General features: G+C 44.3%; 1 protein-coding gene across 4 annotated transcripts in view; it reads right to left on the bottom strand.

Moving 5' to 3' along the window:
* The window catches only part of Ntm (neurotrimin), a 980,157-nt gene that overhangs the window by 412,841 nt on the left and 546,526 nt on the right, over positions 1 to 20,790 (bottom strand). For all 4 annotated transcript variants that reach the window (XM_055601183.1, XM_055601184.1, XM_055601185.1 and 1 more), the window contains exon 2: positions 6,670 to 6,754. In XM_055601183.1, coding sequence (XP_055457158.1) covers positions 6,670 to 6,754 — 85 coding nt within the window. The remainder of the gene's footprint in view (positions 1 to 6,669; positions 6,755 to 20,790) is intronic.

The raw sequence follows: 20,790 nt of genomic DNA, 5'->3' as shown, positions 1-20,790 counted from the left end.
AGATAGATAGATAGATAGATAGATAGATAGATAGATAGATAGATAGACAGATAGATAGATGAGAGAGGAAGAGACCCAGCCTCTGCCTACTGGACCTCAACCAACTGGCATCCAGATGCACTGGCTTGTGGCATCCTTGTAGAATTGTTTCCACCTTGAACTGTTTGGTGCTCCACTCTGGGACAACACCTGGAGATATTTAATAGAACAGTGACCTCTCTGTGAGAAGCCCAAGGCTGCTGATAGCTGAAGCAAAGGATTAATGGTAGAACCTGGAATAAGGCTTCCTCTGAACAGAACAATTCAGCACCAGTATTCAGAGAACGGTCCCACAGAGGCGGATTGGCTATAGGTGTGTCAATGCCACAAGCCACATAAATTCTCCACCCTCCCAGGCCCCATGGCCACAGCTCATGGAGAAATAGCCACTTGTTACAAAAGGAAGAGCAGACAAGTTTACTAGGTTCAGAGTAGCAGAGGGACTTGGGAAAGAAGGAAAAGGCGATAAGAGGCCAGCTCTCTGGACTAAGGAGAAAGGACCTAAAAGACAGGCCCGAGCCTCCTATCTGATCCTGTGATCTGGGGGGAGAGCCTTGCTTTTGTTTCCCAGTCTATAAAAATTGTAATAACAACTGTATCTTTTCTGTGATCCCACTGAGAAAATACTGATACCAAGGCTTAACACACAGAAAACAGGCTTGTCCCACACAGAGTCAGGACTGTAGTGTAACAACAACAATGTGCTTTGGTCCAAAGAAAGCAGGGTTAGGTGAGAACTGAGAACAGAAACAAATGTCAGCTGATTCTAACAGAAGCACCCCTAGGAGGTCCGCAGAATGGTTTGCTATTTAGTGGGCTGAGCCAGCTTCCTTTAGGTACATACACCCTGGTGAGCCCACAGGCAGGGACTGACTGGAGTTAGTGATGGATGCCACCTTGGAGCAAAACTGACCATCATCACCTTCACTATACTTAAAACCAGGTGACTGGCTTTCATGATCTCTGTAATCCTCCAAACTTCAAAATGGTGTGTGCCCTTGACAGGGGAAAGGAAAACTATTTCTCCGGAGCACCCCTGGTGAGAGAGGAAGAGATACTGGAAAACTGGGTTTTCCCTCTGTACCCAGTTTTGGGTTCCAGTAAGAACTGGCGTACTCTCATTCCTTCTGCCCCGCAGTTGGTTGAGTTTTCATGTTTTCCATTTTGGTTTCTGGCTCCCCAACAGGCTCAGCATAGCTCTAGGAGCCTCCATGCACAGGCCCATCTGCCCATGATCGTCAGAGGCACAGGCTGGATGCCTGACCAGCTCCTGAGGGGAGTACAGTCAGGAGGAGGCAAGGGAGGAGGCCCAGTGCATGCTTCCTGTGTGGCATTGTTATTTGGAAGGGGCGAACCCATAAGCCGGAATCAATAGTTCCACCATGACGTAACTGCTGCCGGGGGACTAAAAATAGACGATGGAAAGGAGAAGCTCTTCTGTTTCCCTCCCTGTCTTAAGTAGGCTACTTTCTCTGACGTACACCTGGAACATCATCAAGAACATTTCTCCAAAGATTGGGTAGAAAAGTGGCCTGCCAGAGCAGGAGGCATCTATCATAGCACAGCTATCAAATAAGGAACAACATTTCCAACAGAACCATCTGCGTACAGCTCAACAAAGTACATGCATTTGGAACCTGCACACTGCCATCTCCTCAGGAGCTACCCCACACCACACGTGACCAGAGCAACAGTGACAGTGCACCAAGGACATCAAGGGGCGAGGACAACTCAAGAGAGGTAAAGAGAGACAGGCAAGGGGGGAAGGGAGTGACCCTAGATACACTTTTCCTCACTTGTTCATACAGCTAATGTGTCAGTCATTTCCCATATTTTCAGTGAATATGCTGAATAAGCCAGAGGGTGTTACCTATCCTCAAAAAAACTCACTGTCCAGGCGAGGAAGGCAACCAAACAAATGAGCGGAATGCCTCCAGACAGAGATGAGTGCTCTGAAGAAAGCACCAACGGTGAAAAGCCAATGTTAAGGCTGGTAGGGGGGATAAACTGATTTGGGTGTCAGGGAAACCCTCATTGTGGTGTCTAATTTGCACTTTGGCCAAAATGAAAACAACCAAGGATGGAGCAGTCTGGAAAGCCTTGTTCCTACTAGTAGGAACAACCAAAATAAGGCCCATGAACCAAGTCATGTGCTTAACATTAGGATAAAAAAAAAATGTTTTAAAGGCACAGTTCTGCCTTCTAGGGCCCTCAGAGTATATGCAGAGACTAACAGAGACCAATAAAGGGCCTAAATTTGGAAGGAGGTTCTTTACTGAAACCCAGCCTTAATTTTGCATATTAACTCAGACTATTTGTTCTTAACTCATCCAAGAAAACTAGCACAGTTCCATCACTATAAGTCTAGACGCAAGAGAGAGCAGAGATTCAGCCTCCGACTTGCTCCTCACCCAGGAAATAATTCACTTTTGCTAGTAGCTGTTTTATTTGTGGGTTGTCTGGCACGGCTTTCTCACTAGGCTGAATCACTGAGTGGCATTCTGATACCTAGTGAAGGTCTGACCCTGGGCTTCACTGGCCTGGTAGCCACCTTAGGTTCCCAGCCAATCACTACTGCCTCTTCCTTTTACTACTACTTGTTCTCAGACTTAATCACTGCAAGCCTCCCTTCACCAGGGGGCACGTGAATCAGACCCTGCCTGTTGTCTTCCCAGTCCCATGTGTTTTCTTGATTATCTTGTTCACAGGCTGGCTTTGGTGAGTGGACCTCGGTCTGAAAGCCAAGTCCAGGCCTCCTTCCATACTTCCTCACTTGGCTCTGAACCCTTTCTGGAAGAACCACACAATAAATCTTAGTGTTTGGTCATTTTTAAGTTACAAAATAAAGCCAGAGAAACACAGTAAGCAGTGAAAGGCATTTTGTTTTGTCTTCATTCGTCTGTGTAGAAAACCTGTCATCCCAAGGTGCTCATGACATTAAAAGGTGTGATCTTTAGTCTCCCAGGATGCACTCAGCCCATTTAGAAAGACAATTAAGCAACACTACAAAGGAGAAATGGATGGCAGAAATTAAACACCACTGGGGAAGGGGGGAGATGCAGAATTCACTGGGCCCTGTTGAGTCTTGGGAAATCTCAGTTGTATGAGGTCTAGTGAACTCGCTCTGGTTCTGTCACTTGCTACTGGTATGAATTCAGATAAATGCTGCTCTTTGGGCCTCGACTCGACTCCTTCATCTGTAAAATGGGAGATAATCAAGTGGATTTCAGAGAGTAGAAAGGATTAATTCTTACTATGTACTTGCCATAGTACCATACAGTGACTGGTCAGTAAGTTAACTTATTGACATGTGATCAACTTATTAACATCATCATTACTAGTGCCTCCTGCTAGCCCCACTTCAAAACTTCTTAGAGTTTTCTACCTTAATCAAGCAATGCTTTATTTTTTCTTCCTCTGTGAGAGGAAGGGTTATACTGGGTCATCAGGGAGCCATCTGAGCTAAACAAGCACTCTATCAATTGAGCCATTGTCCCCAGGCTCAAGTGAGGCTAATTCTTCATACCAATGCCTCAGTTTTATCATCTGTAAAGTGTGGCAATAATAACAACTACATAATAATTATTATAAGATTCACATACGATGTTAGGAGGTTGAGTGACAGGGGGGACGGTATATGAAGCACTTTATTATTCCCTAATACACGATAACTGCTCAACAAAAGTGGGATATTTAGTTACTCATTCTGTGTCATGTGATCTTACCATTCATAAAAAATTTGCATTCTGAACGTCAAGGGGAAGACAGAAAGAGCAGGAGATAAGAAACGCCTGCAACACTGTACAGATTGCCAATGGCATTGTTTCCCTGGATCTCCGCAAAGATCGTTAGAGATAATTGGATAAAATAAAACAAACTTTTAAAGTTTCTTTGGAGTAGAATTTGTTGCTGAAACATTTATTTTCTTTTGGGATTACAAGAGATCTCAAAGATGATATTGGTGAGACCAAAGCAGAATAAAAAGTAACTAGAGCAGAAAGTCCTCTGCTGGTCATGAAGGGTACTGCAGTCTTGCTGCAAGGCGGCTTGGGGGCCCTTCCATGTGAGCAGAGGGCTTCAGCCTCCCTACTTGTTGATCAGGGAGGATGGAAACCAGTTTCATATCACAATTAAAAAAAAACAAATCTCAGGACCATGAACCAACCACTAGATTGTTGCAACTTATAAATAGGTAATATGCAAATTCAGCAATTTTTCTATACACAAAAGAATGCTTCCTAAAATCTCTACATTCGACTTTCCAACACAGAACAAGGAAAAGCAAAGCATGCGTCTATGAATTTAGAGCTTCCACTCCCAAATGTGTACCCTCAACAAGGAAGCCCCTCCATGCTTGAGCATAGTACAATTAAAGAAGAATGAGGAAACACATTGAGGGCCGTGGGTGGCGCACACACAGGTTATCTGTTATGTCAGGTGCCAGTTCTGACCACGGACCATGGGCATGACCAATGTTTGTTATCACTCACACCCTGGTTCATCTAATCCCTAAGTTTTAGGGTTCCATCCACTGAGAGGACCACCCTCCTGAATGTCACAAAGACAGCTAGCCCTTTGTGGCTGACACATCACAGCAGGAGACTAGATAGACTTTTTCTGAAAGGTTGGTTTTTAACTAATCCTGAGGCAGAGAGAAACAGCCTCACCATACCCTCCTACTGCCATTTGTATTCAACCAACACCACTGCCTGGAGTGTCCATGTGAAAATGCAAACATTAGTAACCGAAAGAGACTACGGTGAGAGTGAAAAACACAGCAAAGCAGCCGATACACAAGAGCTTACTATTAGAAAGAAGTCCAAGGCCCTGGCACCTGCCAGATGCAGCCACGCTTTGGAAAGGCCAGGTCCCCCTGAGCTATGAGGCTATTGCCTTCCTGGGATGACATTTTGGCCACTCTAATTTCCTTGTTTCCCTTAGAATGTGAAAGTCACTGTCAATGCCAATTGGCTATTTATAACTTCAGATCCCTACGGTATTGACTACCTTCTTTTCTCTCTTTTGAGTGGTGGGGGTTAACCTGTATCTAAAACAATCCCCATAAACAGTGTCTCTGTTTTGTCCCTGGAGGTCTGCTGCCTGCAGCCAAGGATTAGGATCAGAGAAGTCATCTAGAGTACACTAAATTTTCTTGACTATAATGTTTTAGAGGTTTGCTTTTGTTTTTGCCTTTTTTCTATTGAAATAGTCTAAAATCAATGTGTATTTATAACTCCAGTGAAGTCCCTGAATAAAGTAGACGCCCAATCATTTCAGGTAGGGGGCAATTAGACAGTTTACCTTAATCTGAAGTCGTCCCTACAGAGTTCATTCATGTATCAATGACTAACCAGGAGTTCATTGGAGCCATGGAGTTAAGTCCCCAAAGACAAAGGGTCTTGGGATGTTTGCAGCCCTTGCATGGTTTCTTAAATCACATGTGTTTTTGAAAATGTCCTCACAATTCAGCTCTGTGTTGTCAGCAGTCCCTTCCCAAGACTTTCTGTCCTGTGGGTGTCATGTACACGGTCCACAAGGCTTCCAATATCAGAACACTAATGTGACCAAAACATCTGACACCAAAGCCAAGGTTAATTTCCCAGGAATCATCATAGAGGATGAAAATCGTGTCCTGTCACTTGTGGTCAATTCAGTTGACCAGTTCTGCAAACTTTATTAAAGAGGACACATAAAGTCAAAGAGAGATATGAAGGTTGCTTGCTCTCTTAAAAATTCCAGAGATGAAAATTTCCCATTACAACCATCGGGTGTGTAGCCTTCCTCTGAGTTGCATGGTTTTTATCAACACTGGAAATGGAGTTAGTGCTTCAACAGCAGTATAACAAGGGAGACAAGCTTGCCCCACTTAACACAAAATGTAGCCAAGATCCTCCTCCTCCCAGATCCGGCAATCCTCAACCCCAGAAATCATTCCTGACCCAACACAACACTAAATCGAGTCTTTGTTGGGCATCAAGTTTTGCATAGACTGTTTTGGAAAACCTAACAAACAGAACATCGTCCACTCATGTAAATGGCATTTTCCACAGACAAATCAGAGTCCGTGGTACCAGTGTCCAAAAGCCACGTTCAGAAAGAAGAACACATCTGCCTCTGCCCACCATCTCATGGAATCCAGACAACCCAGAAAATCCTTGGCAAAGCCAGGCTCAGGAAGAGGTTTTTCAGAGTCCAGCCTCTGGTGGCAACTCCCAGTGCCACGGATAGAGAAAGGGCATCCACACCAAGCCAGATTCCTGCTTTGGGACTCATTAACTTCAGAGAAGAGATCATCCATGCTGAGTCTCAGGCAAGTCCCAGGTCATCATAGCCGTCAGGCTCAGGAACAGGCAGTACCAGGACCACTGCCCTCAAAATAAGACAGCTATACCTCACCCTTAACAAACCCCTGAGTCAAAAAAGCCGTGTTTGGGAAACACGGGTCTCCCCTAGCATTACCCAGTGATGGCCATGTTCCTTGGTAGAGCAGCCAGCTCGTCCAGGAATTGTGCAGCGCAGGGAAGGAGATCGCTCCAGTAGCCCTGGCTAGCTCCAGTGAACACACCCGCACCCCTGCCCCTTTGCCCCAGCCCAAACAAATCATCATTTCGTAGAATGGCTGTTCCCTACCTGAGGGTGGCGCTCTCCCCCTGCCTGACCGTCACGTTGTCCATAGCTTTGGGAAAGGTGGCATCTCCGCTGCGCACCGGCACTCCTGTGGGTACAAGGAACAGCAGCCTGAGAGACACGACCACGAGGCACTTCCAGGGCAGGAACAGGTACCCACAGACCCCCATTCTCGACAACCACAACTTCCCAGAACTCCGGTAAAGGCACGCACACGCCCCCCGGGCGAGCACAGGAAGTGGGTGGGGTGGGGAGTGAGCGCGTGGACCCAGGGATGAACTAGCGGCGACCGCGCGATGCACTGGGAGGAGAGAAGCGCGCAGACTCCTCCAAGTCTAATATTCCTCCCCTAAATCCAGCCTCAGCTCGCCAGCCTCCAAGAGCCAGTTTCCACACACATCCGAGGCGGACTTTCTCCGTGCTCTCTGTGGCGAGGAAGGTAGCCAGGAAGGGGAAGCGCAAGGCAGGCGCACAGGTGAAGGGTCTCAGGAGCTGCCCCTTCTCTGTAGCAGTTCAGGCATGGCACTTTGGACAGGAGTAAGCACTTTGGTATCCAACCGGGCTGCAGCTGGGTTGCATCCAGCTACGCAGATGTAGTCTGCGATTCCTCAGTCGAACAAGGGGAAATCCAGCACTTTCTTAAGTTTCAGAGCTCGTCGCCAGAAACAATCTGGAACAATAGCAGATGGAAAGTAGACCACGCAAGAGGCGGCACGGATGGTGACAGTAGGCGACGGCTAAGCCGGCTTCGTGCAATCCGGACTCGGGAATCCTGCCGCAGAGCCTGGGTCAACTTCCTCAGAGCCTAGATTCGCGCCGCAGCTTGGGTTGTCTCTGCAGCGCAGCAGCAAGGCTGGAGCAGCGCGGCAGGGGCGGACCGCCGCGGTCCCTTGCCCGCTCTCTGGCTCGCTGCAGAAGGCGAAGCGAGTCGGCACCGGAGCCGCGGACGCCACGCTTAGCGGCCGCCCCCGGCCTCCGCACCGCCTTCCTCCCGGGAGCAGCCCCGACGCGCGCGGGCCCCGACCGCCGGGGTTGTCATGGCAGCAGCTCCATCCCTGACCGCCACTTTCTCTCGGTGCCGACTCCAAGCGATCCGGCTGGCGGGAGGCACCGACTGTGCGCTCATCCCGGCGGGTGCTGGGCGCGGGCGCCCACCTTAACCCCCGCCGCGCCGGTCCAGGCCAAGGCGGTGCACCACCTCTGGCCATCGGTTTAACCATTTCCGGACTTGAAGAGCAATCACTTCGCAATTAAGAAGATAAAGTTACTGTGAGGTCTTAATAAGCCTTAGACATCTTAATAAGGGTCACAAACTAACTAGCAAGAAAAGAGCCTGCAGCATGCATATATGCACCTTTAAAGTGGTCAAATTAATTCTATCAGCATTTAGAGTACATCTACAATGTTAGGAGGACGCTTTAAATAATCTCGTTTTTTATTTAATGTTACACTACACTCTGCACTGCATCCCCCCTCTTGAAACCCCATAGGCACAAAACAATCATTCTAAATAGAGATCTTCCATGTTTAAAAAAAAATGCGGAAATTCCAGAAGCATCTTGGTGGGTGAAATGAGCATTAAAATGTTGGTCAAGTTTAACACAGCCTTTCTCAATTCTCCTCAGACACTGAGTATGCTAGCTGGGGAATAGGTACACAGGCATGGGCCAATGTCAGCCACCTCCTGGTTTATAAGGAAGATTTTCAGGATTCTAAATTCACAGTCTGGCATACCTGATTTCATCTCCGAGAGGGGTGGCTTTCTTTAAATCTTTGAAGCCCAAAGAAAGGCTGGTTTTGCCCCAGGTGCTGTGCCTTCTCTCTGCTCCTCATTCCTCTGTGCCTACATCATGTTTCGCCCTCCACCAAAGCTCTGATGGACCTTGCCTAGTCCTTGTGCAGGGAAGAGGGTAGATCGTAGGAACAGTGAGGGCACCACCGATAGGCTCCCCTAGCAGGGACATCCAGTCCTGAGCTCCCAATACTGACTTAAGTCGTTTCTGGGAAAGGAAGGGAGAATACAGTGGTTTTGTTTGCTCTCCTAGACTTTTATAGAATACAATTGGGATACCATTTTAAAAGCAAACTATGAAATAACAGTGAAGAAGAAGAAAAAGAAGAAGAAGCTCTTGCCCAAGGCCATCTAACACCAGACACCAAAACATGACTAAAGAAAAATTATTAAGGACAGGGGTGCTGGTATCACTGGGCTATTAACCCTGTTGTGTAACACCGGCCATTTCAATGTGGATAGCATGTAAGGATCCACAAGTATCTTCTCCCACAATTTCCCCCTCACACTCCAACATTAGAGGGGAGGGTAGAGGTCAGCTTTGGGCCACAAAGGAAGATGAGCAAGCTTGTTCTTTTGTTTTTGTTTTTGTTTGTTTGTTTGTTTTGTTTTTTCCTTAGTAGTTGCCCAGATTCTTCTGGGCCATGAAGTATTGAACAACTTTACACTAGAGGTGTTAAATGCTTGGTCAATTCCCCACTGTCTCCTCTGGTGACTCTTTCAGATATTAAAGTCTCAGGGAACTCATCCACTATTTTTGATACCAGGGAACCTTTTGACATACTGTGCCAAAAAAAAAAAAAAAAAAAAAGCTGGCTATTGACTTATGATAAAAACAACTGACTTGTGTGTGTGTGTGTGTGTGTGTGTGTGTGTGTGTGTGAAGCTTATTCACTTTCCAAAGGGAAAATATGAAAATCAGAAAACTATTTCATTCAGTTGAGCTACTTGTAAGCACAAACAGCAGGCATGGGCTTCTCTTTGCTGTTTAACCAGCTGCTGAGTCTACGGTTCTTTCCATAAAGCCAGTGCCTAACTCCTAATAATCTACCAGATATCCCTCCTATGTTCCCATCACAACCCCTCTTCCAAAACTCCACACTCATGGAAACAAACACTAGGCATAAGGAAAGGAAAGGAACTCATTCTGGGCTTTGGAGCCACTTCCCCCAAGAACCAGGCCTGAAAGAATGCAGGGACTGATTCCTTTCATGACAAATTCTAATTCAGTCTCTTGCATCTAATTCCAGATAGGTACAAATGAGCATTAGGTTTTGCATCTAGAAATGGTGATAATGACAACAAACAGGCTGTCCCAAGGGACCTACATACATGATTAACTCTACAGGAAAAATACTTAGAAAACCATTTAAGATGGAAGAGGCTTTATTAATACATTTTTCCTGCTTCTGCTTCATTATTACGGCTAGACAGAAAAATAATCCTCACAGGCTCCTTAAGATATAGTCTATGCTGTCCTGAATGCACTTCATCTCAGACATGCAAACTATCATGGCCACAAGAAAGAGTGCTGACATGCAGCATCCCGACAGCTGTCCACAGAAAGCCCAGCAGAGCTCAGGTAACTTTCAGGAAGACAAAGAAAAGTCACTTACAACGTCTGCTTTGTGGGCCCAGGAATCCAAATTCTATTCACAAGTAAAAGTCAAGAAAGTGGCCAAAGGTCAGAGATGCCCACACAATTAACAAGACAGATAGGCTCTCTTCAAACCTGCTATTGAAGTGCTTTAAAAAAATGAAGATCAGAATCGCATGTCAATTGCCTTCCCATCCCCTAATCCCTAAATATAACTAGCACTTAGTGGCTTATCTTATATCCTGTCTCTGGCTTCATAAAAACTGCTGGATTTATTTTATTTTTCCCAGCATATCTGAGTTAATGAAAAAGGGATGACAGTCAGAGCAATTTTATTATTTGTGTTCTTTATAGAAACAACTTCCTCTCTGCCTCCTGGAAAGCAGACTCCTAACGAGTACCACCTCCATCTTCTCCCCCCCTCAATCCTCCTCCCCTTCCTCCCTTCTTTCTCACATACACATATACTGTACACATAAATCAACTTGTCACAGCTTGTCTCTGCACTGACAGCTGTAATTGCTTCAGGTTATAAAAATATCTTTAGGACAATACCTTTCAAGCTCTCTCTCTCTCTCTCTCTCTCTCTCTCTCTCTCTCTTTCTCTCTGTCTCTCTTTGTCTCTGTCTCTCCTTGTCTCTCTGTCTCTGTTTCTCTGTCTCTGTCTCTCTCTCTGTCTGTCTGTCTGTCTCTCTCTCTCTCTCTCTCACACACACACACACACACACACATGTACACATGCACACATGCACACTGAATGAAGCAGATAGGAGTGTATTGGTGGTTTCTACCTGATCTAGCACCTGTACACTGAACTAGGATTTGAACAGGGAGATAACCCTATAGATGGCTCTTGTTTAGTTTTAGTCTATGTTACCTACAGCAAGCAAGGATGAGCTAAAGAGATTATGGCTATTCCACCATGCAAAAGGAAGAGCAGGAGCTTAAGAAATGCCAGCTCTAGTTCTCTACAGAGGCGAAAGGCCCCCCTCTCCTGGTGGAGATTTCAAATGAAAGTACAGGCAAGATGAAAAATGCAGGGCAGTTGGTGAGTGGTGTGACATCAAACAGATATTGGAAGATTTAATCAGAAAGAGCAGTGTAAATCTGGACAAAGAGGTGCCTCCAGGGGTGTAGGGAAGGGCTGGGCTTTGGTAAAAAATGCATGTTCTTTTTTTTTTCCTTTTTTGCTTTTCTATGAATACAGGATCACAATAAAAATCACTGCTGATCCGACTATAGTCCAGTGTGTTAGGATTTCAGTGGGAAAAGCAACAGGGCAACATGAAGAAGGGATGATAGTGGCACCAAGAGAAAAGAGGTCAGAAATAGAGCAATCCGAGAAGAAGGAGATGAAGAAAAGGCAGGGGCCTGGCTGCCTGTCTATGGGCTTTGAAACCCACAGAACTTTATAAGAGATGCACAAAGCAGAGAGACTGTAGGGAAAAGCTATGAAGGGCAACTGAATGAGAAAAATCAAAGTGCCAAGAATACAAAGGGCAGGTATCCAGAGAGTGCATCCCAAGAGTCAGAGAGGTCAGGGCAAAATTGTCTCTTGTGTAAGATTTAGGTCATAGTAAAATCTCAGACCCAGAGAATCACAGAATGATGTTCCAGAAAGGATGTGGGAAGATGTGCAATTCATCCCCCTTATTTCAGAAAGGAAGGTTTGAGTCCCAGAAAGCCATAATAGGTGTAAAGCTAATATAGAGCAAAGCGGGACAAGAACTCAGGACTCCTGACACCTGTTCCAGTTGTTTCCCATTGGTCCACAGCTATGAATACTGCAGAATAGCTGAGTATCAAGTGCTGGTTTTTATTGCTTCATCTGGGTGCCATACAGACAACCGTGGTGGGGACCACAAATCGCTCATGGTTCCTCTGGGCATCCATTGATTCCTCTGAACCTGATACAGTAAACCAGCATGTAGAGGGCCCATGTTGAGAACTAGATAAAAATGAAGGAGAGCATGCAGGCCTGCCCTCCAGGTACCAGCAGCCTGGTGTGCTCTGGTTTCTCAGCAGCTTTACTTACAATGAGATTCACAGATGGTGACAATCTAGTGAACTCCGAATTGTACTACCATAAGCTGAGGAAAATAAGCTGAAACCTACCTTCTCCTTAAGAATCAAACCTGTGGTACTTGTCCAGATTTCTAGGCACCAAACTGGCCTTTCCACAGTCATTGCTTAAGAGAAGGGGAATATACTTAGGGACATTCTAATGTAGAACAAATTCCCTAGTCAGGTAAGTGCACACAGAGCATGCTGTCTAACAGTAGATACAACCAGGGCATAAGGGGTTTCTCAAAACAAACAATACACTTACGGTATAAGCAAACTGTGAGAAAGAAATGGAAGAAGGCAAGTCATGTCAGAAATGAAAGGCCTTTCCTTTAAGGAAGCAATGCTCAGCACATCTTTACTACTGAGGAGGAATGAAGGGTAGGTGGCATGGCTGGATCCTGTAGCAGGCTGACTTCATAGACTCTACCCAATCCGAGAACAAAGGGAATGGGAGCAGAAGCCTCTGCTTGTCTGGCTGTGTTCAGCTGAACTCAGCGTGTAACCTGGTAGCTCTGTCTCCTTCAGTCAGGTATATGCCTCCATACCCACATTCAGTCCACATTATCCACCAAGAACAACTACGGGCTACAGAACCAGAAAAGTCAAATCTTCATGCTCTGTAACTAGGATGGGACCATAGGGACACAGCTCTGCTTGTTTACTAGTGGAATTCATGGTGCCAGTATAAGACCCTGAACAGATGTGGAAGTTTGGTCCAGAGCATGGCTTTGCCTGTGTTTCTCGGGATGATACCTGGAGCAGCTGTATCAAACTTGTCAGAAGGTAACAGAGAAATTCATTTAGAGGACGGGAGGAGTCTGGGAGTTGAGTGCAAGCCAGCAGACAGCATAGAGTTTACATCAGGAGGCGACTTGATCCCAAAGACAGAAAAGAAACCCCATGCTGGGACGTGGGAGAAAACAGGAAGAGTCTCCCCACCCCAAGCAGGAAAGAGTGACCACTTTCCTCAACTTACAGACCCACCCCTGAATATCTAGCCATCCAATGGCTGCTGCAGAAGCCTCTGGAAAGGGCCTGTGCTTGAGAAGTTCTCATTCACTCTTTTGATAGCAGTCTGGGTACTTTGAGCTCTTCTGTTCCAGTGTATGCTGGAAAGGAAGAGAAACTCCAGGTGTTTGGGGAAAAGAGGCCTCCAACATATCTGCAGTAAGCCACACCTTTAGACCTTCTTCCAGGAGGTTCTGAACCACATGCTTCCTGCAGGTAACTCCACTTTGAGTCTGCAAGGCCAACTTGTTTCAGGCTCCATTTCCAGCAAGTCATTTGGTCTTCTAACCCTTCCAACACCCCAGAGCAGTTAGCACCATAATTCTTCTAGAGAGGTTACATGTGTGCATCAGTCTACCTGAATATCCTCACATACACACTCCCTATCAAGTCTAATGTTTGCAAGAAGCTGTTCAACCCCTCAGGAACTGGCTTCTGATATCAGAACAAGCCCATGCATGGCATTCTTCACTGCTCAAACCCAGAGCACACCCCAGTTGCTGTCAGGGACATACACTGTTCATGGCCCTGTTTCTTGTCTCCTTAAACAATCACCTACTACTCAACATCTCTCCCTAACCTTTTACCAACAGTTTTCTTTGGAAGATTTTACTCCTTGTTCCATAGCTCAGAGCAGGAACAGAAAAGGTAAATCTCAATGAAATGAGAACGTGCTCTATTATATCCTGCCTCAACTACAGTTTTTACTAGTAATGAGTTCTGTACACATATCAATTTGTAAACCAGAACACCTGGGTTCCAGTTCCTCTCAGCCCATCAGCAGAACTCGGTTGCTATTTGGAAATGTCAGTACTTTCGTTTGTAAAATGAAACAACCTGCAGGGACGGGGAATCTCTGTGAAGATCTCTAAGCTAATTCATTCCAATAGGCTAACACCTTTCTGAAGAGTTAAAAGAAGGATTCCAGAGTAAGATGAAAACTATTGGGAGTTGGGGATCAAGGGTCTGAGTTGCATCCCCAGCCTGCCACTTACTTTCCATGAGGAAGTGCCTGGGTCTTTACCTCCTGACTTCTACAAGAGGAGCTTGGATTAGACGCTTTCCAAGGACCCTTCCAACTCTAATAGGCTGTGATTATGATGCTCCTCAGCCCTCTTCTCAGAAGCAGTTTACCCTTCAGAGTCACTTATCTGTTCCTGCTCTGCAGAAATAGCCTCTTCCTCCTGCCCTTCCACTCTCCAGTAAGCCAAGGTACCACTTCAGAATTCAGAAAACTATCATACAACGTAATTAATGAGCTGCCCCAGATCTAAAGCAAGCCGATGGAGGAGTCAAGATGATTAAAAGTCTTCCGATAAAGGGTTTCTTTAAGGAAAAGAAAATCCCACAATGCATCCAGCAATGTTAATCTTCAATAAATACGCTGTTAATATTTAACTGGCATTTATTTAAACTTACAGTAACTGTCCTATTAAATCTAAATTAATTGCCCATTTGGGAATCTTCCCCTAACGCCTAGCTGGGACATAGCTGTCTAGATCATAGCCTATACTAGGCATCTAGCCATAAAGAGAATATTCCAGCCATCCTTCCAAGACTTTGCTACTGGAATTGCATGGCTGCAAGAGTGTTGGAGACAAACTAGGCTAGAAAGTTTCTGTCCTGTGACTTTCTAGGACTCTAATTGTTTCTGCTCTGCAGTAAGAGACTATTCTGTTTCATTATTGTTTTTATTATATGGGGCTACATAACACATATTGACACATAAGAATACAATGTGCACTGAACCCTGTTACCCTATGCCTTCTTACTCCTTTTCCCACCCATGTTTGTTTCCTAAGTAGCTTCACTTTTGTTTTCATGCCACATTGTATATAATATATATGACTTTATATATTTTATGTATATAAACTGAAGAAAATGTGGCATTTGTGTGAGGATGGCTTTAATATATTTATTACTGTTATTCAGGTTGCATCTATTTTATTACAAATGACACATCTTCATTCTTTGTGGCAGAAGAGAATTTCTACTCTTTCTCTTTATGGCTCTATTTGTCTCTCTGTCTGTCTATCTGTCTGTCTGCCTCTCTCTCTCTGTGTGTTTGTGTGTGTGTGTGTGTGTGTGTGTGTGTGTGTGTTTGCCTGCCTGCCTGTCTCTCTGACTCTCCCTCTTTGCTTAGGAATATTTTTTTAATACATGCTAGTCAAGTGCCCCACTACAAATATAGGTCAATCAGGATCCCTCCCTCTCCTTTTTGGATTTTGTGATTCAGACCCACTCTTCTTTCTTTTGCCTCATTATCTCTTGAGTTTCATAAAAAAGACATTAATATTTCATTATCACTTGTGTGTTCATATATGTATACATGTACATACATATAAATACAACTTATTTACAGGCACAAATAGAAATACACTTTCATGTGTCACAAAGAACATTTTGTAATGGCAGTCATCTATAAAAGAGCTGTGAAATAATCCCTGAGCCATGCTGCTTTGTCAGGGGTAGCCAAAGTGTAATTGGGTAGAACTGATCTTTGGCTCTTCCTAGAATCAATCAATATTGTTTTATTATACGTGTGATCCTGGCTGAACTTTGGTGATGTTATTTCACTATGATTAGGACACATCTACATTTGCTCACATTCTCACACTCACTGGTCTCATCAGGTACTTGTGCTAGTGAGGTGTTAATTTCAGACAAACGTGCCACATGGGTCAGGGCTTAGGCAGGAGCTCACTTCAAACAAATGCATTCAGTCTGAAGAAAATCTGAACTTTCCTCAAGGAAGTGGGAACAGGATGAAGCAAACATCATACACTCTAAGGTTTCTGAGGCTTAGTTAGGTTTCTCTATATCTGTTTGCCTACAAGGCCTAGAGGCAGTTTGGAGTTGTAGCTAATAATACAGAGGAGAGACCATTGAAGAAAAGGTAGGCATAGAGGCAAGTAAAGCACCCACACTTTGTAAAAGTACTAATCTTTTACTTAATCACTTGTGGAAAGTTTGAATTTGTACTACCATGGAAGCCGAGTATTTTTTATTGTTTTGTTTTTTTTTAACTAAACTTATATATGCTATCACTTGGTTTTTGTCTTATTTTTGTTCTTGTTTTGTTTGTTTTTTTTTCCCTCTCCCTTCCATCTCTGTCAAGTTAAACTGAAGACCGTACAGGATCACAATGCCTTCTGTTAAAAAAAAAAAAAAAAAATCCTTCCTTTCCAAAACAACTTTATTCTTCATTTTACTGGCACTTAGAAAGTGGAGGAAAATGAATGGCATTCTGAGTTCTTTTGTGTTATTTTGTTACCTCATCTATTCACCCTTACTGGATGCCATTCGTTCTAGGCTTTACACAATGGAACATGGAAGGCATTGGTTCCTTGATGCATCAGGACGGACATTAGTTCTCTCTTCTCCTAGAGCCAACCCCTGTGGCTTTTACCTCACACAAAAGAATGATTTCCTTGAACCTCCTGCAGGCTTCTTTGGAGTTTATGAAAGAGCTGAAGGAAGGAAGAAAGTGGGAACAACTACTACAAAGTTCCAGAGTGAATTTACCTGAATTCGGATAGCTCTAACCCTGGAGTAGGGGGAAAGGGGCGCGTTGTGAGTGAACTTGTGAATCAAGCATAACATATGAAAATAATTTACCTCGGCTTTCACAACAGTTTTGACAAGGTGTCAGGATCAAACATGCCTTAAAAAGGTGGATGATGGGAAGTCTCTGTTTTCCCCTCCAAGGCAGAAAATTAGCTTAAAGCTAAGATGTAGATCAAGCGTAGATTGACGTGTTTCTATAAGAAGAAGTATTAATAAGAGATTCCCCAAAGGACAGTTGGTAGGACAAATCAAATGTAATTTGTTTTGTGTGTGAATGATCTGTCAAAGGAAATTCAAAGAGAACCCTCCCAGGTTTGCAGAAGGCATGGTAGCCTATTAAATATTAAATCTTTAGCAGATAGAAAGGAGCTAAAACAGTCCACAATCTTATGTGAATGTGCAGAAAAGTGGACAGATGTAGTATAAAATCTTCAGAAAAATAATCTAACATACTGAGTCCTGGATGGATAAGAAAAAAAATATTGTGTGGTGGACTGAATGTGGATGATGTAGCTAATGGCATGGACTTTAAGTTCAGGCTCCACAAACTGCCAGTTTGACCTGGAATAATTTTCTTTCCTCTCCATGTCTCAATTCTCTCCTTTATTAAAATGAAAATAGCACTTCCTATTATATTGACTGGAGGATTAAACAAGAAAATGCATGCAGAACCCAATGACATGTTGCGCCAACTCCAGAAACAGGAGCTACTGATTTTTTTGCCAACCCAGGAGAATAACTTTGAACCCAGTCTTCACTAGTGGTTCCATCTGCAAGGTCCTAACAGTAGAGCTCACAGTATGATACTACAAATGTTTTCCCACAAATAACAGAATTTTCCCACCCGAAAAGAATACTGAACCAAATGTTATTATAAAAGATAGTAGAGCTATATTAGAAAAAAAACAGACACAAACAAACAAAAAAGGAACGATTACTTTTGCTCAAAGACACTGTGACAAAGCTTCCAGGTCTATATTCACTTTTATTGAGGGTATGTACAACTTCACCTCTCTTACAACCACCCTTTTACCCTACTTAAGAGAGAGAAGGAAGGTTAAGTGGGGAGAGGAGAAGCAGATCCCTTTACTTCTCCCAGCTGTTTAGGGTCAATGGGTTCTTTCAGGGCTATGCCAATCTCTGTCATTAACAAACACAGCCAGCAGTGACCTCCAAGCCACTGCACCCCAAACATTTCTTTCCATCCATCTCTGCTCTCCTCATACTGCTACACACCACACGCCAACACCACGTGTCATACTTTCTCCTTTGGGGCTCGCATATTCGTATCCTCAGATTCCTAGACCACGCCCCTCTCCCTGCTGCCGCTGGCAGGCCCTTACCAGCTGGCAAAAACCACGCCCCACACAAGACAATTATCAGCTTCGGACAAATTAAAGCCCAACTAAAACCCCACACTTGGGGATTAAAACATAACACATTTCCATAACGTAACTAAGCTTACAAAGAAGCCAAAACTTCCACTACAAGATAGGGTCTTGTTTTTTGGAGTGCTGTGAACAAGGAGGACAAGTCACTTTTAATGTCTCCATCCTCTCCAACCAATCTCACAACCCCTCTGCCCTTCTGTGTGTCTTTCCTCCCCCACATATGTCAGGTTCTTTTTTTTCTAAATTATGCATAGCATGAACCCACCTCTCCCTGTTTCCACTGCCTGAGACACCCTCCTGTGTCTTATCTGGACTACTGAGATCTCTCTTAGGTAGCCAGCCATTGCCAGCTTTTGCCAGGTCTACTGCAGTCTCCATGCTGAGAGAGGCTCCCTGGATCTGAGAGGATCACTTTCCCTGATTAAGCACATCGTGGCTCCCTACTGCCCTTTGAGTAAAGCTCTCAATGTCTATGTGGCCTCTGAGCCTGAAAGAGCCAGTCTTTTGCGTTTAGCTTTGTATCTGTCAAATTATCTCATAGGAAGCCAGGTTAGAACTTACTGCATTTGATGATTATTTTAATTTCTTAAAAATTCTTCATTTTGAGCTCTGGGCCTTTACATATGATGCTGCCTGACCTGGAATACTGCCCTTGTATTTTCCAGGCTAAATTCTAACAACTAATTTCTCTTACTGAGGATAAGTTCTATCACCATACAATGTGCCCTCAGCAGCAGTGTTTCTCTCAACCGCAGTGATATTCAGGAGAACTGAAGTTCTACTTTGTCTGCTCCGTTCCTGAACTGTAACACAAGACTTGGCACTTAATATCTCTGTTAAGATTGATTGCGTTTCTGTGGCTATCACAGCTGAGGAAAAAATAATGAAAATTATTTCCTGGCAAGGCTTCCAAATCTAGTAAACTTATGAAAATGAAGACATAAGGTAGTGGGACCCCACTTAATGGTTAATACAACTAGAAAAGTCCCAAGGAAGTAAAGGCAGCAACTGAAGGATACAAGCAGTTTTGTCTATATAAAAGGCTATACCAGCAAATGTGGTATATAAGTGATCAGCAAAGGCTTGGATGGCTGTGAGACCACACTGGTTTATTAAGCCACAGATGCTTGACATATATGTATAACCTTTGAATATGATTCCCAGCAGGTTTGTGCTTGTCCAGAGCAGGTAACTTCTGAATTGATTTGACCTGTTGTGGCCTTTCTAATGTCAGATCCCCATTTACCCAGGGACTCAGTGTCTACAAGGTTGAAGGTAACTGAACTGTACTCATCTTCTCCCCCTGTACAGCCCATTCTAGAATACAGGTGTACCCTTGATGAAAGCAGGTTTTTTTATTGTATAATTCTTTTTTTTAATCTTTTTTAATTTTTAAATAATTTTATACATTCATTTGTATCCCAGGTGTAGCCCTCTCTCTCTTTCCCTCCCAATCCTGCCCTCCCTCCCTCATCTCCTCTCTGCCCCCTTCAGAGTCCACTGAGAGGGGGTGTCCTCCTCTCCTTCCATCTGGCCCTAGCTTCTCAGGTATCTTCAGGATGGTTGCAATGTCCTTATCTGTGGCCTAGCAAGGCTGCTCCTCCCTCAGGGGGAAGGGGAAGCTCATGAGTTTGTGTCAGAAACAATTCCTGTCCCCCTTACTAGGGAACCCACATGGATACTGAGCTACGATGGGCTATGTCTGAACAGGGGTTGTAGGTTATATCCATGCATGGTCCTTAGTTGGATAAACAGTCTCATAGAAGACCCCTGTGCTCAGATATATTTGGACCTTATATTTGGACCTTGTGAAACTTCCTGTCCCCTCTAGGATATCTTAAACGCTGCAAGAGTGTGTGTGTGTGTGTGTGTGTGTGTGTGTGTGTGTGTGTGTGTGAGAGAGAGAGAGAGAGAGAGAGAGAGAGAATAGAAAGGATAATAGAGCAGGAGAACTCAGCTTTAAGCAGGATTAGGTAGACAATTTTAAGCTCCTATTCTACATAACACACACTCACACACATGACATACAACACAAATACATACACAAACACGGTACACACAACATGCATATACACACACACATACACATTTCCACCTTCAGCCACAGATGAGTGTGTAACACTCACTGTTTCCTCAACACTGCCACCTGATTTCGCTCCTGCGCTATGCTTGACGAACTCCTTCCAGAAACTGGGCTGCTCCAAAGCAGAGCTGGTTTGTAAACCATCTTTAAGCTCCTGGTGCTCTGCCTCACTGCTTCCCTGTGGCAGCCTGTCTTCAGGGGCACGATGGGAAGCAATTGGCTTTCCATAGAATTCTTCACTTTTCACTTTAGTAGAAGAGAATTATGTCAGCAATCATTGAAAACAATATACACAGGCCTGAATTCCTATAAATAACTTCACTGGGGAGAGTATAGCATTTCCTTTCCTTTCCTTCAGAGACAGTGGGAGAACATGCACATAGCTCTGTAGATTTTAAGAAAAGGTAAACCTAAGACAAAACTGGGAGAATTTTAGGAACATTTGCCCCCCAAAAAATGGTTGGAATAAGTTAGTAGGAAAAGATGTTTTTGCTTGTATAGCTGGGATGAAAAAAGTCTTATCACATTGACTGAAAACATGTAGTATACGCAGGTGATGTGATATGCAGGAATGTGTGTGTGTGTGTGTGTGTGTGTGTGTGTGTGTGTGTGTGTGTGT

Source organism: Psammomys obesus, unplaced genomic scaffold (genome assembly GCF_907164565.1).
Source record: "Psammomys obesus unplaced genomic scaffold, mPsaObe1.curated_primary_1811, whole genome shotgun sequence".
Classification (NCBI taxonomy): domain Eukaryota; kingdom Metazoa; phylum Chordata; class Mammalia; order Rodentia; family Muridae; genus Psammomys; species Psammomys obesus.
Note: the sequence above shows the minus strand (reverse complement) of the source record. Positions and strands in the feature narration are given on the sequence as shown.